We start from the raw sequence: 24,185 nt of genomic DNA, 5'->3' as shown, positions 1-24,185 counted from the left end.
TGAATTACCAAGAAACATAGTGGAAGCTGATAATCTTCAGCATTTTAAATCTCAGCTTAAATTGTATTTAAATATTTAATTATAACTAAGTATTTTATTTTCATTTAGACTTATTTTTTAGGGAGTTTTCACATAGGGATAACCTCTTAACTTCCTTTTCTGGAAGCATATTTTCCATTTCCTCTTAGTGTATACATAGTCTGCTTCTGGAATAAATAAAGTATGTATGTATGTATGTATGTATACCATGAAATCGATATGTTTTTTCCCTTTGAATTATGGTCACAGAACGGTAGTCGGAAATATTGACCTTATTTCCGCAGAAAACCTCATGCAAACCAATTGGGAATATTCCTTGTTTGCGCCAAGTGAATCTGAGAACTAGTTATGGGGGCGGATTTCTCGAGCTTTTGAATACTAAGAGAGCGCAAGGTTCTCGGTTATTAATTAATTCAGTTGGTTCAACTTTTTTGCGGCGTCAAGAACCTGCTAGAATATACTAACTATGAATATAGAGATTTCACAGTTCGCTGGGGTACACAATTCTTTGAATCGTTTTATATTTCTAAACAAACACCTGCTACTCATAAGAGGTTTAAAAGAATCATTCAGTGGAGGCTATGGGTATCGGGCGTTCAGCCACCACAACACATTTCCGAAAATCCAAATACTGTCACGGTCGTGACATTTGGTCACGATAGCTGAAATGCCTAGACAATGTCTCATGGGTAATGAAAACGCTAACTCGGTACATTTCCATGCGGTTGCCTTGACTCAAAGTGGCTGACATGAATTTACGTTTGCACCAAGTTTTCTTCAGTATTATATGTATGGTAACATTGCTTCAAGGTAAGTTTTAACGATAGTAGCATATACGTGTAGACGATAACGGCGATATGTGAAAGACTGCTCAATGTCTCCCGTAATGTTTTGAAATTGCGGGGTGGTGAAACTGGGAAGTTTTGCTTCGACTATGTTGATGCCCTTTAACAACAAAGTTGTGGTACGAAGCATTGCATTAAGAGCGCACTACGAAATTGTCAGAACTGTCTGAAATGACTTATCGTACGCTATTGACTTCGAGGAAATTTTCCAAAGTTATCCACGGCCACTGATCTGTTTAACTATTCAAAAGCTTCCTGCTTTTCACGGAAATATCATACGAGAAACTACTGCGGCCGAGACTGTGATAAACCAGCTTAAAGGCAGTGAGCAAAGCAAGGCCAAGGAAAACGTGAAGGAGAAAATGATTTTATACTTTCTGAAGAATTTAGCGAATGGCTGGAGGGGTTTTTTGTCTCAAATAGCGCCAGAACCCAACTCTAGCGTAACGTTGTAGAGCAACTCTGATTTCTGTTAATAATTAATTCGCTGTTAAGGTAACCTTTCTCAGAGCACGCAACTGGTGGTGATTTCACGTTGTTGTTTGGCAGTAGGTTCGATTTCCGACCTTTCCTCCAGTTTGTGCTCCAATGAGCGCTGGCTCATTCTCAAACAGCGGCTGATAATCGTAGACAAGGAGAAGTGCAAAGGTTTAAATGCTAAATTTTTTTGCTCGTTAAATCTTCTGTTTGAACACACTCTCGTCACCAATATTTGCTGTCTTGGCTTTTCCAAAGTCCCGAATATAACATAAGGACCTCATTTCAATCAGAAACATGTCAAATTTGACATCTTTTTGTGGTCGGGATTTGAGTAAAAAAATTTCACTTTTTAGCAAGGGTATTCACACCAAAACTTAGTGATAAGACTGGAGGACGAATATCTCGGAGTAAAAACCTCGACATATAATGGTGACAAATTTCTCGATCCACAATTACTTAAAAAAAACAAGCAGAGAACGGCTACATTAATTTAAATGCATCTAAATGAGCTTGGGATTTTGATGGCCGAACACAATGCACTTTAAAGATGCTATTTCTCGACTTTATGGATCACCTTGGAAATTTGAAATTATTATTTTTGTCTTGTAAAAGAAAAGCGTTAAAATCGGTTTGCTGGTGTGGGACTGAAAGGGAGTTGATGATGGAAAAGAGATAATTATTGACACAATTAGCAAGTAAGAGAGACCGAAAGTTGAAAAAATGTGTATTTGAAAAATTAGTCTTTTTTTTGGTCAAAATTGCTTTGCAATATATAAGTTGACTTGAATTTTTCAAACTGATATATTTGTGTTGCATCAAACTATATATTTTTCAAAAGATATTACAATTCAATTTGTTGATCTCTTGATTAATTGTCTTTTACATGTTTTGCATTTCCTTGATTTTAATAGTGTCATGTAGTATGAGCTTCACAGATGACATACCAAAGAGTCTGTTAAAGGCCACATTAGAGAAAAAGGTCACTCTAGGCTGGAGCTTTTCATATAACGATTTGGTAGGCAATCCGGCCGGCCCATTTGGTGCCCCTGATGTGTACGAAATCACCTTTGGCATCTATAATTCAATACATAATGGGAACTTCATGACCAAGAAGCTTGGTGTTGTAGATAGTGGTGGAAATTTCAAGGTGCGAGACGGATATGATAGCAGAATGAGTTGGAACTAATCAAGATACAAATTAACATTCACTCTTAAAAACTTTACCATTCAAGATCAGGCAATGTATGGTGTGAATGTTGAGCTTGGCTTGAGTCAGATGCCACTCAAGCATTCTGTGCACGTGATTGTTACCACAGGACCCTCATACGCGTTTCAACATGGCAGCTCAATTGTTCGTAATGGTAAGGCAAAGTAACTCAGTGATATCCTTAACCCTGTTAGTGTATGAATGATGAAAGTAGCCTGAAAAACTCTGAAATTCTACCTTTTTTTTAGAGTCAGCCAACATGATGGAGACTACTGACCTATCGTTTACAAGATTAGTAGATGACCAAACTGTTGGCTGTGCCAAGTACACTCTCTTAAAAAATAACGTGGCCATTCTTATCATTGGAAAGAACAGAGAAGATAAAAAATTCAGTTGCACTCAAGTTACCAATTTAAAAATTCCTACACCCTGTCCTGATGATGACTTCTCAGTGAACGAAACTTACATTTCTTTTAAACTAAGAAATGTAACTTTACAAGATGCTGGTCGATACCTCTGTGAAAAGTATCTGTCAGGCCTCCATAATACGACATGGGAGGAAATCAATCTTTTTATAAGAGGTAACGTGTGCAAGTATGTTTCGATAATTTACTGAAACTAAAGCCAGGCTGTAGCTTAAACCAATGCTGAATTTTGGAAAGACGGTTAATCTTCTTTCATGTGGTCATTCAATGGTATTTCGATTCAGTGATGATTATATGCTCAACTTAATCCGTGACAGTTTTACTATGAGCTGCTCCCAATGCACTGACCCTTCGGATTTACTCACAGGGCCTGAAAGAAATGTTTTTCATCGATGGGATGTTTTGAAATTAAAATCAGTTTATCGTGGCAAATTTCGAATGAGCTAATTCTAACTTGTCATTAATCTCTGCCTACTGCTTTTTTGCCTTCTTTTAGAAATTTCAACCGTGAAAACAACTGATGACGACACATCAACTCTCAGCACAAACAGCAGTTGTTCTGGTTAGTATTGATTGTAAAACCTACAAGTAAACTCATAGTCCAAACAGTGAGCTGATAGGAAGTTAGAGTATCAAAAGATCAAGTCATAATACAAAATATGTACAGAAGAGCACGGTCAGGTGTAGAATAGTTTTGTGAGCAGTAAATGTATCATTTGCGAGCAGGTCCTTATTATTAGCATTTCACCACGAGCTTGTGGGAAATTATGAGGGTTTGAGTTACGTGAACCGGCGAGAGGTCTACAAGGGATCCAGACCCCCCCAAACATCTCCCCAATTCGTCACCAGTATTCCCACAAGCGGAAAAACGCGCGTCGTGTAGTGCTAATAATGAAGGCCTAGTTCGCAGGTTAGTAAATGCAAGGAATAAAGCAGAATTGGACTGAAAGTACATGAAGTGGTTGGATCAATGTTAAAAATGACTAACGATGTGGAGTGGAATGTCAACAGTATGAGCCATGTGTCATGTATGGAAAGAGGTAACGTAGCTTAGCGCACTCGAGGTCAGTGTTGTTCAAGTGGAGTGGAGCATTGAAAGGGCCGTCACTTGCAGTAGGCTGGCGTGGGATTGACTTGGTGTAGTCTGTACGTACTAGTGCAAAATACAATTAAGCTAGCTTGTTTCGGTGAGATAGTATTTTATTGATGTGGAATATTAGCATGAATCAGGACCCTTTCCTTAGGCTCCTGCCTGAATTCATCTGAATAGGGATCAGTGTGAGGTGTTGGTGTGTGAAAGATGAAGAGTGCCGTAGAGTAACATCAAAGCGTGGGAAATAAAAATGTGATTAAGTTATCGAATGTGTTAGATTAATTGCTGTGGGAAAAGAGTCCACTGGAAATGTTAAGCGTTAAATGCACAGAAGTAGTGCTGAGTTGCTCGGATCGTGCAAGGTGCGTGGCACTGGCGCAGAATACTGTGGCTAGAGGAGGATGAAATGGTAAATGCACGTAGCAAGAGATTATCAGTTCGGGTCCTCTTGCATACATTGGTATTTAGAGAACAAGCAGGCGCTGAATTTAAAATGAAGTGAAGTGCCTTGGAGAAGCGTGACAAAGAGTAGGATATCTAGGACTGAGAAAAATTTCCTTTGCCATTGTTATTGTCAATGTATTGCTTCTGAATATAAAAAAAAAAGAAGAGAGAAATAAAGAAAAAGACATTCACATTTTGAAAAGGTATAACGTGAAATTTTAGGCTATCTAAGTTAAGAACTAAGAAAAATTCTATTTAATTTTGATTCGCGTTCATTCTTTTTTAGGTATTCGGCCTCTCTTGCAAGTATTGGCAATGATATTGATCTTACCAGCACTGCTTCTCTAGTAGACACACCTTTCACCGAAGACGGGGGAAGCATTGCACATCCATTTAAAAAAACCCGATGAGGTAGCGGCCTTTGGCTTTTCGCTGAAAACCAGTTCTGGAGAAAATAAGAATTGATCCTGCAAGCATGCACTTGGCTAAAGCGTTCATTAAGAATGTTGGGCAAGAATGCTTAGCAAGATAGCGCACGCCAATGGAAAGCTAAACTAAATGGGGTAATGCACCGGTTAGTTCTAAGCTTCAAAACTCCCCTCCCTTCGGGCAAGTAGAAAACCCACGGGCATTTTACCGTTGCCCGTGCCCAATGGGGGTGGGAATTTGAAGCTTGCCTGGCTGGGATGGAGAGTTCGAACTGGAAGTGAAAAGTTTTTAGTTTCTTGCTGAATACACGTGCTATCCCTTTTAGATATGAAGGTGTTTAGGTATTCCCATCGGCGACCGCCCGAAATGTCAAGTGTGTTTGCTTATGAAAGGTAGCCGCGTACCAGAGGCCAGGCCACAGGGCCCTGATTGGATGTGTTTGTTGGTATTATCACTCATCTAACAAGAGAAGAGTATCTGAAACTGCAGAAAATGCTATAGAAATGTCTTAACCTCTTTAAAAATATATTTCTATTACAATGGGGTGTAACTCTTTTTATCTGTAACTGCTTTTAAGTGGTTTTCATAGATTTTGATTAATTCATATCAGGTTGAATCTCAATTTTAACATTTCTGTGAAAAAAAAATTTTACTATAATATGTGAATATTATTCTGTGAATAGGGACTTCATCTAGATTTATAAGTAAAGTGTACATATTTGTCTGTGCCAGACAGGTTTGAAATGTCAGATTGAGGCAATGACACACTGCAGTACAGTGCAGGGACAGGTTATAGCAATAAATTATTGTGTTACATGGCATTAGGTTTGGAGGAAACTTTCAGTTGTACCCACCACAGATTTTGACAGAGCAAGTAACTCAATTAATTTAGGCAGTTTCGGATTTGGAACTGAGAATGTGATCACCTGTACTGTGTGACATTATTACATAAAATGACTAGTCATCTAAATTGAACCTCAACTTTTAAAGCACTAGGTACACACATTATTTTGTTGTAGTGACTAGTTTTACAGTGGCCTGAAGGATTAAAGTTCCAGTTTGTTTGTTTAATTTGGAATGGAGAGCAGCATCCTACTAACTTGAACTCTCAAGGGGAGTGAAAAATAGTGCAAGTTCTTTGGGCTGGGCATTGAATCTCAATTATCCTCTTTTAAAATAGTTAATAAACTGGATCAAATCATGTCTTTTCCATTCTTGGGTACAGTCTTCTTGAAGTTCATACTTATTAACTTATTCAGGCATATGAGAGACTACTTTATTCTTGCACAATCAACAGTCATGTATTATAGGGTGAATTTGAGATAAAGGGAAGTAAAAATTAGTTTGAGTTGACAATGAGGTCAAGACAAGTGAAATTTGGTTCAAGTTTGCAGATAGCAAATGACTTATGAATTGGGGTTCAATCCAGGGGAAATCAGATTTTGTTCCAGATAGTGGGGTGCTCTGAGTTAGTGGAGCTCTACTTTACTTTAATTGACTGGAAGTTAGATTATTATAAAGCTTGAATAAGCTGGTTTGAATACTGGTAATGTTTGAGCAGAACAAGAATCTTGAGAATCTGAAGAAAACGTTTTTCTTTTTTAGAAAAAATGCAAGCACTGTTGTACAGTTTAAATGGAGATTATATTTTTTATGTTGAATTTTTTCACTATCAGGTGCATACTCACTGAAGTCATATTCCTATGGCTTTTTGTAAACTGTAACAGACAACTGAGTGTGTTATAACAATTAGGAATAGTATTGTAAGCAGGAGACATTATAATATTGAAGATGTGATGATGTAATAAATTTTTTTTGTGGTATTAGGATAAGCAGTTGTGTTGAAAAAGAAACTGGGCATAATTTGTGTAATTTTTGATACTTTTAGCCCATTCTAGATCTGAATAGATGAAAATGATAAGGTGGAGGTGGGTGGCTGTAGGGATGGTTTTTCACAATCCAGTGAAGGGCTGTCAGATTCATTATTTAAGTGTCTAATGCTTTGGAAATTATTCCATATTATTCCTTTTTTACCCAACCTACTATCAAACAGTGGGGAGATTTTGGAAACATTCTAGCACACACATAAGGCTTAAAAGAATGTATGTGTTGAAATTCTAAGTTTGAAAATATTAACCCCAATCTTTTATTGACAGAGAAGCTGTTTACATTTCAAATAGGAAATAATCTCCTCTTCATGATCACATAGCTCAGGATTACATAGGCCCCAGAATAAAATTGCTAGACTCTGGGTCAAAAGGACCAAGCTTGAGCCAATAATTGGCCAGGTTTTTTTTTTTTAGTCTAATTTAAGAAGATGCACTCCTCTGATAATGCCTTTCTCCAACAAATGGGATATCAGCAGTTACTCAGGTGAACTTAAGCCTTTTCCACCCTAACAGAACCTCTCTTATTGATAATTCCCTTTCAATTATCATGACCTCTGTTTGATTCAGCAGTGATTTTAGATGCCAATTACTCATAGAGGTTAACTTTGAAGGGTTAACCTGTTGAGTCACTGGCAGGGGTAATTTTCTTGGACTAACATTCTGTCCTAGAAGATTTATGCCGTTACAATACTAGTCATAGTATACTGAAGACAAGAGAATGAGGTGTGGTTCTAGGTACTAGCCAAGTAGATTTTAGTACAGACCTGCACTGCAGAATGCGTTAAAAAACCAAATGAGAGATACTACCTGGTGTAATTGTAATAGTTTTTGGTGCTAGCTGTTTGGGTTTTTGCTTGTAAGCATCATTCTACAATGTGAACATTTTTTTCTAAGATATTTGAAATTAGATCACTTTTATTCCTGCTGGTTCAAATTCCCCACCCCATCCAGACAAAGTTCAAATTTCCCAGCTGTGATGGGGGGGGGGGGGGGGAAGTGGGGGGAGGATGTTCAAGCTTCAAATTGATTGTTGCATAAACCTCTGTTAGTCAGCAGGGAAAACTCACTAGATGCAAAGGAACAAATAAATGCAAGAAAGTCTTTATTTACACTGTAAAACGAGATCGTCAGATTTTGACCCTATTCCTCAAAGAATCCTTAATTTCACACTATGTGTGATGTAAACATATGTGCATACTTATCAGCAACACGAGGCTCAATGTGCAAGCTAGGGACACCTGTAGTGTCATAAACAAAAAAACAAAAAAGTCTTCATGAAGAAGGAATTAATGTCATTTAAAAGTCAATGCAACTAAAAACTTAAAAAATCTTAAGCTAGTTATTCTTTCAGCCTTCAATATTGTATCAATACACACCTTCAATATGCAGGTTGATTAATTCTGTTTCTCCTGATCTTTTTTTCGCTCACAATTTTCACTATCTCACAATAATATTCACTCACTTTCCCCTGATCTGTTAAATTTTTCTTAAGGAATTACTTCCCAACTGTAGCAATCACTTAATAGGAATTTAATTTTCTACTCAAACCGAGCCATTTAGCAAATCATTAGTGATTTGGCATGGTTGTACTCTTGTCGACAACAACATTAGTTATCACATTTGTCAAAATGTTGTGGATTCACAGGGCACAGCCGAGTGGGTTTGCAACAAAACAACTTTTGACCACTGTAATAATGAATATTTGGAACAAACTGATTTAAACTTACCCAATAGCTTAGTTTACATTGTAGGGAAAAAAAAAACTCTTAATATAAGTTAAATCTTCATAGTGCCCACAGTAGCTAATATTCAAGCTTAATACTCCAATAATCAGACCAAACTCTATTCATTCATTCTTTATATTAAATATATGAAAAAACATATATAAAGATATATGAAAACATTATATATATAAATATATGAAAACATTATATATATAAATATATGAAAACATTAACTAGTAAGCAATTATAATCCTCCAGGACACTTTAAAACAAGTCACTGCTACAAATTGCTACTGCCTTAAAATTTGAGGTCTAGTATGGCTCATTTTGAAACTGCCATCAAATCCAATTTCAAACCAGTTTAAATTTGTGTCACTTGTTCTGCCAACAAAATTTCTGTAGCAAGGACAAAGCTTTCCAACAGAAGTATAGCTATCTTTACACAAGAAGATTTGTCTCTGCAACACGTTCTTGCAGTGTAATGCAGTCCTTGCAGTCTACCCTAAGTTACAGTTTACTTTAAGTAAAGCATTGAAAAATCTCTCTACCCACTCTGATTCATAATGCACTTAAATTAATCTGTCAACTTCTGAGAAATACCTAAAAATAATTGTATAAAAATTGCTAGACAAGTATAATTGATGTAATAAAATGCTGAAATCATTAAAGAGGGAAAACACCATTATTGGTAATTGCCCCAGGCTCTACTCCTTCTTCAGTCGATGGCTCAGTAATCTTTTTGGCATCTGTGTGTCTTCTGTTTCTTTCACACTTGCAATATACACCGCATCCAATCATCACGATTAAAATTACAGCTCCAATCCCAATGTAAACACCAATGACAACCTTATTTTTGGTGCCTGTTCCATTTAACGTAAGAAGAAATTACATGAAATAACAAATTAGTTACACCTTCATGAGATTGTAATTTACTTCAATCTGAAACTGTATTTAATTTTATGGCCACTTTTAAATAACCAATATAAAGAGGAGGAGAAATAAAAAGAACTTTTCTATTCAGATTGTAAAACATAAATTGAACCACTGCAGATTACAAATATCAATCAAGTATTGATGAGTTAGATTCATCAAATTGGTATTAAATTTAAAATGTCTGTATAAAAATATCCATTTGGTAAACTCATTACGAATGAGATTAAAAGGGGCAGAAAATCATCGTGTTTACCCGACGTGTATAATACGCACTTTATTTGCATATGTTGAAAACACAACAAAGAAAGTAACAAACGTGTCCTTTCAAAACGTGTCCTTTCATTCACAACACTGATAAAATATCGGGACCTAAACGATCCATTAAGATCACCGATCACTTCATGTGCACCTCTGCCAATGTAATCTATTGCATAACTTGCCCTTATTGCAAAGAGATATACATCAGCGAAACAGGCAGAAGACTAGGTGACCAATTCCAAGAACACCTTCAAGACGTGGAAAGGACTGACAAAGACACATTGAAACCAGTCGCTAGACACATTTTAATTTAAATTTAACTCTTCCTGTAATTTCCAAACATTATCCACAAAACAGGTGAAAATACTTAAACTTCAGGTGAGAGTTGTTATCTTGATCTATCACCAGATTCTCCTCCCTAATGCATGCACATGGAAATATGTAGTAATTAGACTTGAGAAAATTAAAAATTAGATCCTGGGAGTTAAGGGACCAAAGGCCTAAAGTTATTAATTGAAGAGAAATTTAGTTAACTTTAAGAAGCATGAAATTATATTTTATTTATTGGTTGGTGCACTAGCCATCGAAATGTTGACATTTGAGATGTGTTTGTCTGGTTCAGTATAGTTATGTGATGTTTAGAATAAAACGTACACTGATTTCACAAAATCAATGATTGGCTGCAATTACATGTAGATAGCCAAGAAAAAAATCTGTGGGTTTTGACATATTCAAACACAATTTTGTCAATTTTTCTCTTTTTCACAACTTTATATTATAATAAGTGAATTATTTGGTACCTGAAGTTGTAGCATCTGTAACTGATGGTTTATGTGTGGTATCATTTTCTTGGCTGGTCAAACCTATATTCAGTGACAGAAATGCTAGCTGTTAACATTTAAGAACAAAAAACCTATCCCCTCCAAGCAGGACCATGCATTTTGTTGCTATGTCCCTAATTAAACAATTACCAGTAACCCCCATGAGTGACCAAAACAGAATTTCTCCTTACCATACCAATATAATATCAGGGAGACAAGTGATGAGAATTAGGAAAAATGTCAACTAAGGGATTATTAATTAATTCAACTCCAAATTCTCAGGACTTAAACATCACATGAATTGTGTGGCAGATAGTAACGAAAATTACATCTGAGATCTTGAGGGTGAAGGGTTGAATGACACTTCATGTAAGCACTACCCTTACCAAATCTACATATATGTGACATATATGTGACATAGGTTCAATTGTTGCACATATATGTCACATATATGTGCATATATGTGACATATAGTTAAAATGCTACAGTCATTTCTACATATATGTCACATATGTCTGCATATATGCGACATATATGAAAATTGGCGAGGATGAAAACATATATGTAACATGTATGCAAGTTTGCACATATATGTATCATTTATGTTTGCTCATATTTATAGATATAGCCTTGCATGGACTGATACAGTAAATTGAAGAGTCCCTAATTCCATTGTAGGGTTCAAATATTACATGATGCAGTGCTGTTTTCATTTTTATTACACTGTATAAATAATAAACTTAAAATGGAAAAGTGCTTATATCAATCTCTATAAGCACATTATATATACTCATGCATGCAGATCTGATCGTGAACTATTAAATATTTAACATTTTGCCAATCCTACTTAAATGATAACGTCAGCTTTTATAATCGTAACAGTGGCCAATTTACCATTTCAACTTTGTTGATATATTCAAATTATAAGCATGATTGACTGAAAGACAGTTTCACTGCCTAACTGACATGATTGACTAAATAAAACTTCATTTAGTTTTTTCTAAAGAAAGGTCACCCCTGTTAAATTTTGGGTTCCAATGATCAAGGTTGATTTTCATGATACTTTTAATTGGAAAATTCATCACACAACCAATAAGTGAGATATTTAACTAGCAAACTGATTCAAGAATCACAAGATGGGGCTAGCTTCACAAATCACTTTTTTCTGTTTGTTATAAGTGAACAATCCACTTATCTTCCACTAGAAGAATACCTTCACAAGAACTGGCAGCTATTAAAGGAGCACATATCTAATAATTTATCACAATATCTCTATTATTTGCTAAATTAAATACAGTACCTGTGAATGGGGTAAGTGTGCTGATTGGTGTTGCTGTTCCCACTGAAAGAAAAAAAAAAAAAATCATTATTAGTATGTCGCTACCTCACTATTTTGTACCTGTAAACAAAATTTTTCAAAGGCAGCTTGGGTTTACTGTCTTGTTTATACAGATCTCTGAAGGGGCATGATGGAAATCATTAATACCTCAATATGATAAGAACCAAAACACAAAACATAACTAAACACAGCAGACTTAAAGAGGTCTGTTTACCCCTTATTCCTAAAAACCGACCTAAACCAGGCCATTTCTCTCGGAAGAAAAATTCCGCTCTCATTAAGAACTGCCCCGCCAGATCAACTTATTCATAGTAACTCAGAGTGTACCAAACCAAAACTCAAGATGTCACATCATCCAATAAGTTTGGAAAGTAATATGTCAAAAACGAGTGCCAGTGTTTCATCAGGGGTTCCAAACAATGAGAAACAGATGAAAGCACGAGGCCACAGGCCAAGTACTTTTATTGTTTCGAGGCGTTTGGAACCCCTGATGAAACATGAAGCACAAGTTTTTGACATGACTTCTCAATCACTCCTAAAAATACACTGCAATAAAGTGTGCAAAAATAATTTATTCCCTGCAGGAATGGTAAATAGCTCAAGCAAGTCTCTGCCTGTATTTTGAAAGCCTTTTGTCACATGCTAGCAGTGTTTCATTGTATTTGATGGTTATGGCTGAGAAGAAGGAGAAAGGAAGACCACGTCATTTCTGTTTGCCGAAAAGTGCAGCTGAGGAACAAGTCCTGGCCAATGAAGCTGTTCTATCTTCTACAAAGTACAAAAACAAATGGGCTTTAAAAGTATTTTGGGAATGCATGGCAGCAGCAGGGAAATGAAAGTGCCGATTTTAGATTCTGGTGGTCTTTTCAAAGATTATGAATTGCACAAGGTTAATCCTGTTAGTTGTGAAATAGAGGATATGGATGTCATATCTCTTAACTACTGGCTCACGAAGTTTGTAATGGAAGTCACCAAAGATTTAGGGGAAGGTATCCACCCAGGACTGTGTACGGGATAGTGTGTGGTCTGAAGCATCATTTGGGAGACAAATATGGTAACGAGGTGTTGAATCCACTTGATGCCCACAATAAAAGGTACGGGAAATTAAACATGTTGGTTTTTGCTTGTTTGGTATTTTTCATTTCGGGAATAGTTTCAGGTTTTATTTCTAGTGACATACTCTTGTTGGTGGATTATATACAATATGTTCGGCATTTTTTGGCATGCCTTAGATGCAGAGATGATGAATGCTACCAAAGAAGGCCTCCATATCAAGTGCCAAAAGGAGGAGAAAGAATTTGTCACTGCTAAAGAAGAAAGAAAATTCTGGGAGATGAACTTATTGGGAACAGTAGTGAATAATTGATTGTATAGTAATTGAGGTTGCCAATTAAAATTCTAGAGTCTTGATCAGTGTTTTCATCAGATTTTGAACTAACCGGAGTATTCTTGATCTAGATTTTCATTGGGTATCAAGATACATGTACCTGACCAAAATGGGGCACTCCGATTGGCTTGTAACCATATGAATAATTAATAAGTTTGAGAAAGTTACTATAATTAATATGGTACATTTCTAGGGCAGCTCTATTAAGTCTTCAACTCAAATTCACAGCAGGAGACTAATTAACCCTTTAAATCCAAGAGGTGATCAACATGTAACTTCTCCCTATAATATCCAAACCTTATCTGGCAAACAAGTGATGAGAATACTCAAACTCATCAGGTAAAGTTGTTATCTTGAAATAACACCAAATTCTTGTAACTAATTTACAAGAAAATTTGTAGCAGCTGGAGGGGAGAATTAACAATCAGTTAGAGGAGTTAGAGGGTTAATGATTGTTCACTGAAGGCAATGTGAATAATGTTGAATAATCCCTGAGATGAAGTTGAGGGGATTGTTCAACAAGGTGATTATGGCAAGATATGATGCAATCCTCGCCCCATCAGAGCAGGCGCATCTCTTTAATCACTGGACCAACCTGCTTACTAATTAAGGAGCACAACCAAATAAAATTAAAGCTCACCTGACTTTGTGTAAAAAATAAAGAAGAGTTGTTCATTATGACGAACATCCGCTTTACCAAGTTTTCCCCAAGAAGTTACTACAATTAGTACTTTTCGTATCTGAAAGACATGCTGATAAAGCGTCGTCGACCCATTTAGACGGATTCTTAATTCTGATCCAACCTGAAACCGATTAGTGGTATGATTTTTCCAGACTTTCGACGTTAAGGTGATGGAGGCGTTCTCCAATCCAAGTTCGCGAACCTTCTGCGCCTTTGGCGAGGCTTCAGTGATTCCAGAAGTGTTGGCCAATCGAGAAGTGAGTTGGCCACCACGATCATCTGCAGTGAAGACCGAAACAATAACCTTTCCAACTGACATGGTGTCAGCTGGAAGTATGATGTTTGTCGTGAGGGTCAATTCCATCTGATCCTCCGATATCTTAACGCTTTCATTTGGCTGAGTAATACTACCGTCTGCGTTAAGCAAAGCCTCCCCTGCAAGGATAAAAATAAACAAGGTTAATTTCTTCCCTTGATATACAAAGTCGCATAATTCAACTATATAGGAGATAGAGATCAAAATAAAAACTAAATGACGTATACTGTTTATCAACAAATTACTGAGATGCTGAGTAATCGTTTTCAATCACGGCGAATAGCTCGCGCTTAACCCACATTCTGACTTCAAACTTTCCTTCAAAACTATGAAACCGTTCTTCGGACTCGATGAGATGTTACAATGTTGATCTTTGACTTCTGTTTGGACACCATTCGACAAAAAAATAATAGGTAGCGATTGTACACGCCGGCCAAACCCAAGACATGCAGGGTTTGAATTCTGCATCCTAGGAAAAGAAAAGGGCAAACAAACAACATCACAAGGTTTCCTCACCTCTTGCAGTAACCCAAAGAAGTAGAAGAGCAAGTGAGCAAGTAGCCAAATACATGATTAACCCTTTCATGTCCACCACTAAATACTACACTACCTAACTTTAGACGTAACCTAGGTTTAAAAGCGTAATTTGGTTATATAATTTCAGAGCCTTGCAAAGAGTTTCCAGCAATCTGATTGGTCGAGCGGTTCCTTCTATGACGCAATATAAACCGTTCCACCACGCGGTTTATATAAAATGTTAAAATAAAATGTTAATAAATGTTAATAAATGTCCCTAAAATGTTATGATTTTAGAAATTTCTCTGTTGCTCAGCTCTGAAATTATACTAAAACAATTATTCGCCTCAGGTTCGGTGAATAATTGTTAAATATCAGTTGAGATTGAAAATTCGCCACCGTAACTAGTAGCAGGCACACGTGGTGTGAATGTCACGTAGTGTAGTATCCAGTGACTGAGAAGTCAACAACGCTGGGGGTGGGGGAGACAGCAGAGTGCGGAGGGAAAAATTATTTCCTGCGAGTCGTTCAGCGACCTTATGTTCGAGGAATACCATAGAGACCTTGAATGGACCGAAATAAAATCAATTCACAATGAAGTATTCCCAGGCAAACGAAAGAATAGAATATTACATTTTTCTACCCCCCCCTCAGGCTAGTTTTGTCACTCCTACCCAATTCTCTCTCAGTTACTTTACTCCCTCCTGTCTCTCTCCAATGGCAGTGAGAATTTATCAATCACTTTACCTAACAAAATTTCAAAAAGAGAACTTCTTTCACTTTCTCGATGAAAAGAAATTAAAGAATAAATCTAAAGCAAACGTACTCATCATTTAGCAATAGATCCACGAAGTCATTCATGGCCCTTCGCATTTATTATTAAATAAACAATGAAAGGCAATTATATTTAAAAGAAAGACGGCTGAAGATAGTTGACTATCAAAGTTAAAAAGGTCCAGTCTCGGTTGAAATTCTCGAGAAATAAAGCAAGCACTTTGCCGAGCAGGCCCTGTGGCAAAAACAGAAGACCTGTCCGATTTAATTGGCGATGAGTTGAAAGAATAAAGAAAATGAAAAATGTTTTATTTCCCTCATCGCGAGAGGACGCCTTTGTCGGTGTAGCCATATCTATCCGCACATTTAAATTCGGCAGTTTTCCTTTGAGTCAACTCTCGATGACAATGACAATGACAATAACTTTATTTATACTTGAATTTAAGATAGCAAATACATGCTAATATCTCCAAGTTAAATTATCTAAATTTAAAATATTTAAAATTAATCTAATTACTAACTATCTAAGCACTATCTATATATAAAATACAAAATATAATTCTAAAGTAAAGGATATTAAAATATAATTTACAAACAAGATAAGGGGAGTCTCGCAAGGAGTCTGGGCGTTTTGTTTGACTGATCCCACGTTCTTTGAGTTCGAACACGCCCAGCGAGCGGTACCCTGCTGGCAGAGGCGTTTATTTGTTAACTTCCCCTACGGCCCACGTAAAAATAAAGTCCGTGGACCGTAGGGGAAGTTAACAAATAAATGCCTCTGCCAGCAGGGTAAGCGAGCGATACTGTTGGCTAGTGAATAATTCTTGTGATGTAACTTACTTCTCGGATTTCCTAGGGAGAATAGGCAAGGTTTGCTTTCTCCTCTACTCTCTCTTTATACCAAGTGAGAAAACTCGCATTTTGACATTAGCAATACCACCGATTGCGAACACGAGTAAAAAAAGGGGGATGTAAGGCCCTCAACTCTTCCATGGCCTCGTTCGGCGCCAGGTGAACAAAATCGAACGTACTTATTGGAGGGGGATTTGGGACAAAATTCGGAAATGGATCGTACCTTAGGGGAAATCGGTCGTATCTCTAGGTAAGTGGATCGTACCTTGAGGGAAATGAATCGTAGCTCTGGGTAAATGAATCGTACTTTAAGGGAAATGAATCTTCCTTTTAGGAGTTGGATTGTAACTCAAGGGAAATGGATCGTACATCAAGGATATGGATCGTGCATCAAGCTAAGGAAATGGAGCGTACCTCCAGGGAATTGGGTCGTACTGGGAATTTGTCGTACCTCCAGGGAAATGGATCGTAAGTGACGGGTGTGGACAAAACCTGGCCTAGGCCATGGCCTACCCTATGGCCTACCGGTGGTAAGATTTTGGAAAGGATACCACTGATGGAAACCTTTGAACGTTTTCCTGAGTACTGTCTTACCAACGACTTTCTTGTGATGTTTTGGTACAGGCAGCCCGAGCTCTCTTTGAGAACCACACAAGGAACACAATTTGCATAATTTTAAGGATTTATACGGGACTTTCTACAAGATATCTACAGAGATAGTTAAAAGTAAAGATATTAAATAGAAATGGCTTACCTTGTTCCATACGTGTGTTGTTTGCTCCTTGTATCGTTATTTTAACGATTTCACTTGATCTAAGCGGTTTTTTTTTAATCCTGGTTTTCTACCACATAAAGAGAAGAAGTCTTCTCTTTTCATATCCTTGATGCATTTTGATGCATTAAATTTGATGCAAAATATTGGGGGGTAAAAATGCACTCAATCTTCAGTATCTCAAAACGAGTTTATGGTCTTCCCATTTATGGGGGCGCGATAAATACGAGTCCGTGTTTTTCGTACCCTGACCTCCGGTAAATTTTCATATTCACAGCGGCGATCTTCTTTTAAAAAATTAGGGGTGGTCCATGGACCGGGTCCATAGGCGTTGTTCATGGAACCCGGTCCATGTCTTGTATACGTCCCCAGCTTAACCTACCGTTATGGTTGAGTGCTGATATTATTTGCAGTGTTTCGTTCCCTCGGACGTTGAAAATCGTGTTAGCGACCTCTTAGTATACCCTTTTCAGAGAGAGAGAGAGAATTGGACGCCAGCTTATTCGTTCGACTCTTACTGATTTTATTTTATGTCCTTAAAAATCAGACCACCGGTAGGCCATAAGGTAGGCCACAGGGTAGGCCACGCTTTTTCCACACCCGCTCAGATGACATTTTAATTTATGCGCTACAGAAATGAGAACAATTGAGCTTAGTGTATAGCCTTTCCTTGAAAAAAGGGTTTTTAGAACAATGGGTCTTCGTTTTAGACCGCAAGGTCTTCGTTTTAGACCACAGGGTCTTCGTTTTAGACCACAGGGTCTTCGTTTTAGACCACACGGTCTTCTTTTTAGACCACAGGGTCTTCGTTTTAGACCACACGGTCTTCGTTTTAGACCACACGGTCTTCGTTTTAGACCCCAAGATCTTCGTTTTAGAACAGTGGGTCTTCGTTTTAGACCAGTGGGTCTTCGTTTTAGACCACGGGGTCTTCGTTTTAGACCACAGGGTCTTCGTTTTAGACCAGGGGGTCTTCGTTTTTGACCAGTGGGTCTTAGGTCTTCGTTTCTTGGTCTTCGTTTTCGACACATCCACTTTTACACAAGATTTGTCGCTGCAACATATTCCTGCAGTGTATTGCAGTCCTTGCAGCTGTCTACCCTTAGTTACAGTTAACTTTAAGTAAAGCATTGAAGAATCTCTCCACCCAATCTTATTCAAAATGCACTTAAAGTAACCTGTTAACTTCTGAGAAGTACCTAAAAATAATTGTATAAAAATAGCTAGTATAATTAATAAATTAATATGCTGAAATCATTAAAGAGGGGAGGTAATTTCCCCAAGCTCTGCTCCTTCTTCAGTGGATAGCTCAGCAATCTTTTTGGCATCACTTTGTCTTCTGTGTCTTTTGGAGTACCAATTGCAATACCAACATACACTGCATCCAATCAGGATTACAGCTGCAGCAACCCCAATGGAAGCCCCAATGACTACCTCATTTTTGGTGCCTGTTCCATTTAACATAAGAAGAAATTACATGAAATAACAAATTAGTTACACCTTCACGAGATTGTAATTTATTTCAATCTGAAACTGTATTTAATTTTATGGTCACTTTTAAAGACCCAATAAAAATAGGAGATATAAAAGGAACTTTTTCTATTCAGATTGTAGAATATAAATTGAACCAGATTACACAGTATCAATCTAGTATTTGATGTGTTAGATTCATTAAATTGATATAAAAATATCCATTGGTAAACTTATTAAAAATGAGATTAAAAGGGGTGGAAAATGAACAGGATCCAATTAACCCTTCAACCTCCAGAGATGATTGACGATTAGTCATGCACCTCTTCCTATAATTTCCAAACATTATCCAAAAATTAAACAGGTAATGAGAATACTGAAACTTCAGGTGAGAGTTGTTATCTTGATCTAGCACCAGATTCTCCACACTAATGCATGCACACAGAAATATGTAGTAATTAGACTTGGGAGAAATCACAATCAGATCTTGGGAGTTAAAGGACCAAAGGCCTCAAGTTATTACTTTAAGAGAAATTTAGTTAATGTTAGAAGCATGAAATTAGATTTATTGGTTTGCAGACTAGCCATCCAAATGCTGACATTTGAGATGTATTTGTCTGGTTCAGTATAGTTAATTTAAAGATGTTAACAATAAAATGTCCTGATTGATTTCACAAAGTCAATCATTGGCTGCAATTACATGTAGATGGCCAACGAAAAAAATGTGTGGGTTTTGACATATTTAAATACGCTTTTGTCAATTTTTCTCTTTTTCACAACTTTATATAATAACTAAAGTGAATTAATTGGTACCTGAAGTTGAAGTTGTAGCTTCTGTAACTGGTGGTTTATATGTACAAGTTTCTTTGTTTTGGCTGGTCACACCTATATTCAGTGAAATGTTCGCAGCAAAATAACGTTACATAATTTTTTTATTTAAGAACAAAAAAACCTATAAATATCCCCCTCCTGGCAGGACCGTGCATGTCGTTGCTATGGCCCTAAAATAAGCAAATTTAACTCCCATGATCGAGTGACCAAAACAGAATTTCTCCTTAACAATTATCAATGTAATATAAGGGAGACTAGTGATGAGAATTAGGGAAAATGTCAGTTAGGTGATTATTAGTTAATCCAACTCCAATATTCTCAGAACTAACATCACCTGAATTGGGGAGATGACAAAATGCAGACCCCTACTCCATAGAGTACCCTATGGAGTACCTGGATGGAGTACCCCTAAAAATCATGTATTGGTCAAATAAAATACTTTATGAACATGGTGAATCGTTTAGATGTACATATCCTAATATATTTTGAGCTTGTCAGCTCTCCGATTGTCGCAGTTCGATGTAGTACACGAATTGACCACCATCTTGAAATTAACATTAAACTGCCGACCACTTCCGATGGAAAGCTTTAATGTTGCTAGCATTCATGAACGTTATCGTTAAGAGGCTGACTACCATCTATTTTCATATGATCTTCAAGAGGCCAAAAGGAGGGACAACCTTCATTCTGCAACGAGTTTTACGTCTTCCAAAATACCTGTTTATGTGTGCAGGCGTCTGTAAGAAGTGTGGTGATCCATCTTGTAACACATATGGCCTCCTGGGTTTCTAAAATGTGCAAAACGATGAGGATACAAGCTTACATTTGTAGGTTAAGACTTAAAAAGGTAATCCCTATCTTTAAACTGAGCTTCTCCTCTCCCATCTATTTGTAGCGCAATAAAATTGAGGTATGTAAACAAACCAAAAAATAACAGTGATGGGTCGGCAAATAAATGACTGGGGTTGGTTGTTGATCTGGGAAATGCAGTAAGCTTAAATATTTTACTTCGTGCAGAAATCGAAACAGTGGGTTTTGTTCATCACATGGAGTTGTTTGTCTTCTCGTCAAAGGACTCATTACACAGCGGTAAAACCAGAATTGAGGAACCAGTAAGACTGAGAGACCTAGTCACCTGTGCCCCAAAAAACTGGATTGTATCAAACTGTGACATTCGAAGAGCTGGTAAGCTCAATATATGTTAGGATATGTACATCTAAATGATTCACCATGTTCATAAAATATTTTATGTAACCACTACATGACATTTAGGGGTACTCCATTAAGGTACTCCATAGGGTACTCCAATATGGAGTAGTGCTCTGCGCTTTGTCATCTCACCCTGAATTGTGTGGCAAATAATAATGAAAATTACATCCAAGATATTCAGGGTGAAAGGGTTAAACAACATTTCGTGTATGCATTAAGCATGACTTGTGTGACTGAAAGACAGTTTCACCGCCTAGCTGATGAAACGAGTGACTAAATATCTGACTTATTGGTTGAGTGATGAATTTTCCAATTAAAAGCATCATGAGAATCATCCCTTGATCTTTGGAACCCAAATTTAACAGGGGTGACCTTTAATTCTTTGGAAGAAAATAAATTATGTTATATATAGTTGCCTCATAATAATAGTTGTGAGGTACTTGTAATGTACACTGAATGTTTGAATTTATTAGCAAACTGATTCAAGAGTCACAAAATGGGGCTAATATAGCTTCACAACACTTTCTTCCATTTATCATAAGTGAACAATCCGCTTATCTCCTACTTGAAGAATGTCTTCAGAGGAACTGGTAGCTATCATAATTATAGTTGGTATCAAATAATTTATCGCTGACTGTAACTCTATTGTTTATAGTATAGTACCTGTGGATGGGGTAACTGTGCTCATTGGTGTTGCTGTTCCCCCTTAAAGAAAGATAAAAATAAAAGTCTAGTAGTATATATATATACCTCACTTTTTTGAACGTATAAACAAAACTGTTTAAAGGCAGCTAATTGGGTTTACTACCCTGTTTACACAGATCTCTGAAGGGGAAAAATGATGAAATTCATTGATAATTCACCATGATAAGAACCAAAACAAAAATACTAAACATCGCAGACTTAGGGGTCTGTTTGCCCCCTCATTCCAAAGAACTGACCAAAACCAGGCCACTTCTCACATAAGGAAAATTCCACTGTTATTAAGAATTGTCCCGCCAGATCAACTTGTTCATAGTACATCAGAGTGTTGCAAAACCAAAACTAAGAAATTGTCATATCATCCAATTAGTTTGGAAAAAACTATCATAAATATGGCACATCAAGGTGCAGCTCTATATGTAGTATTCAACTCAACTTTACAGCAGGAAACTAATTAAATAACAATTGTTCAATGAAAGCACAGTGAATTATGTTGAATAATCCTTGAAGCAAAGTCAAGGGGATTATTCAACAAGGTGATTATAGCAAGATATGGTGCAATCCTTGCCCAACAGTTTTTTGTGGGTTTTAACAGATGAGGCTAATTTGATCTTCTTCATCGATGCTGCTTTCTATAATAAATAAAAGAAATTCTCCTTTTTTCTTTCCTTTGCCATTACTTAACTAAATGCAGGGTTGTTGCACTTTTTCATGAACCCAATTCAAGGACATTTTAGGTCATTTTATATAATGACCTTAGCTCTCAAATTCAAGGACCTTTTGCATTAAATTGGAACTGACAGAAATAAAAAAAACATTGCTCTTTATGACATGTCAAACATCATAATTAGACAGGGTATTTAAAAGAGAAACTTGTTCCTGCAATTTGAGAAACTTACCCTTTCAACACCAAAAACAAAAGAAAACTTCGACTTTGATTCAACTGCACTAATATTTTCAAGGACTTTTCAGAAATGTTCAAGGACCTGAGACTAAATTCAAGGGTTAATTTTCAAGTCCTTGACAACAAAAAATGAAATTCAAGGACTTTCAAGGTGTGCTGGAACCCTGTGAAAGCCTCCCTCCCACAGTTAATTATTCACTCCCCACACTGATTGTCAAGAAATTTTCACTAATTTTTCACGACTCCTTATTCATTACACCAATGCCACGTGACTTCGCTCTTTACCCTCTTGTACCATAATTTTGGCACCAGATCACGTACTGAACCACAAGAACTCTGAAGTGACCTTTTAAATTCTCTCTAATGGTCACAGGGTGTGGTTAACAAGGCTTAACCCATTAACAGCCGCAGCTTTAGTAGAAAACTGTGTTTTGAGGCTAGTCGAGCAGATTTCCGGTCACTGTTGTGGTTTTAAAAGCTCAAACTTATCACAAACCCATTGACAGCTTGCACACTCAACGGCCTTTCGATCCAAATGCAAAATGGTGGCCTGAAAATCTCGGGCACGTGCAGAAAGCAAAATTTCGAGATAGTTTTTGGGTTGAAAAGTAATGCCCCACTTACGACTTTTACTTTTCTCTCTTTCTCCTGCCCTTTTTTTCCCCTCTCCTTGCCTGAAGTTTCTCCTCGCTTGCTGGAAATTTAGTAGGCTTCATTTTGGTGTAGAGATTTTACAGGAAACTACTCATTATTTTCAAACCACATGTTCAGAAAGGTAGGTGGGTAATGGAAAAAGATTTTCGTGTAGATTTTCAGGTCAAAGTTATATGGTTTTTTGGCTATTTCTCCAATTTCCTTCATTCAATTGCACTCATTCTGGTATCATTTGTAAGATATTTTCACCCTGTTCAAGTACGTGCTCAAAGTCGTGCTCCAGGGTTAAAAGTAATGACGTCATAAGGCGTACATCAAAAGGATAGCCTGTGCCAAATTTCACAAAATTGGTCATAACATGAAGTAAAAAAATGGTGGGGGCAGATGGCAACTACCGCAAAAGGGCAGTTATGAGAAAACTGCTGTGAAAGTTGTCACAAAGAAAAACTCCTCCTTTAACCAATGCAATATCAATTGAAGGTGATTATAGCATCATTCAGCACCAAAATATCACTCTCAAACAATTTTGAAATAAAAAGAAAAGAAAATTAACTATTTTGAGTCAGTTTTACACTCCTGGGGGCTAAAAATTAAAGGCTCCAGCCTCATATGTTGTGCCCTCTTTGATAAGTCTCATGTTCTCATCCCTTTTCCTCGCTTGGCTCCTAGCAAGTCTGTAATTTTTGTGTTGTCCCTGAATTCTCTTCTCTGCCTGTGACACTCTCTCTAAATCTCTCCTTTTGCTTGCTGTTTTGGTAAAGGTTCCAACACCATTATGCCAGCCTTGCATGACCATAACATCGTGTTTGGCCTTTGCGCCACAGCTGAAATGCAGTGCTGCTGAAGCAGATGCAATGGCAATCCTCTTCTTCCCATACCATTTGTGTTTAGGGCACATTTTCCAAACCAGAGCATTAATAGATTCATTTGCATTCTGTGTGAATCCAGGGGGACATCTGGTCAGAAGAGCTGGGTCGCTGAGCCTACTGTAAATTGGTTCTAGATGCTTCACAAAAGCCGCATCAAGGTGATGGGGCTTGCCAACATCTTTTAGTCCCTTCTTGAATTTACACCATGAGTTTACAGAACAGTATTTGTGTCTCTCTTTAAGTTTCACATAGCCTGAGCAAAAAAGTAACAGTTTAGAAAACTGGCTCCAGAAGGTATGGATGAAAGTTTACATAAATTTA

At 37.1% G+C, this 24,185-nt stretch overlaps 2 protein-coding genes, 1 long non-coding RNA gene and 1 pseudogene across 4 annotated transcripts in view; 1 reads left to right on the top strand and 3 right to left on the bottom strand.

Annotated features, from left to right (window-relative positions):
- Positions 1–348: 348 nt before the first annotated feature.
- On the top strand, positions 349–6,785 carry LOC148724164 (uncharacterized; annotated as a pseudogene). Its single transcript, XR_015991540.1, has 5 exons — positions 349–849; positions 2,276–2,725; positions 2,820–3,152; positions 3,493–3,558; positions 4,820–6,785. The product of XR_015991540.1 is annotated as an uncharacterized LOC148724164 (transcript).
- A 1,151-nt stretch (positions 6,786–7,936) lies between these two features.
- On the bottom strand, positions 7,937–14,980 carry LOC111341765 (uncharacterized). Its single transcript, XM_022948768.2, has 5 exons — positions 14,828–14,980; positions 13,954–14,430; positions 11,888–11,929; positions 10,567–10,629; positions 7,937–9,435 (listed from the first exon to the last, which is right to left on the bottom strand). The coding sequence occupies exons 1-5, from the start codon at positions 14,895–14,897 to the stop codon at positions 9,239–9,241; spliced, it is 849 nt and encodes a 282-aa protein (XP_022804503.1). The 5' UTR covers positions 14,898–14,980; the 3' UTR covers positions 7,937–9,238.
- A 2,744-nt stretch (positions 14,981–17,724) lies between these two features.
- On the bottom strand, positions 17,725–21,440 carry LOC111341759 (uncharacterized). The gene is made up of 3 exons (XR_015991544.1): positions 21,399–21,440; positions 19,509–19,580; positions 17,725–18,673 (listed from the first exon to the last, which is right to left on the bottom strand). It is a non-coding gene; the product is annotated as an uncharacterized LOC111341759 (long non-coding RNA).
- A 6-nt stretch (positions 21,441–21,446) lies between these two features.
- The window catches only part of LOC111341757 (uncharacterized), a 42,951-nt gene continuing 40,212 nt past the window's right edge, over positions 21,447–24,185 (bottom strand). Inside the window, exon 5 of the mRNA XM_088732696.1 lies at positions 21,447–24,117. Within this exon, the coding sequence (XP_088588822.1) occupies positions 23,579–24,117 (539 nt within the window). The 3' untranslated portion in view covers positions 21,447–23,578. The remainder of the gene's footprint in view (positions 24,118–24,185) is intronic.

This window comes from Stylophora pistillata, chromosome 9, assembly GCF_964205215.1.
Source record: "Stylophora pistillata chromosome 9, jaStyPist1.2, whole genome shotgun sequence".
Classification (NCBI taxonomy): domain Eukaryota; kingdom Metazoa; phylum Cnidaria; class Anthozoa; order Scleractinia; family Pocilloporidae; genus Stylophora; species Stylophora pistillata.
Note: the sequence above shows the minus strand (reverse complement) of the source record. Positions and strands in the feature narration are given on the sequence as shown.

Bases quoted from the DNA above. Each gene is read 5' to 3' on its own strand.
- LOC111341765 (XM_022948768.2), bottom strand. From the start codon at position 14,897: ATGAAAGGGTTAATCATGTATTTGGCTACTTGCTCACTTGCTCTTCTA. The intron at 11,930-13,953 runs GTGAGCTTTAAT...TTTTTCTTTCAG, and splicing joins TATTTTTTACACAAAGTCAG to TGGGAACAGCAACACCAATC. The intron at 9,436-10,566 runs GTACCAAATAAT...TAAATGGAACAG, and splicing joins TACAGATGCTACAACTTCAG to GCACCAAAAATAAGGTTGTC.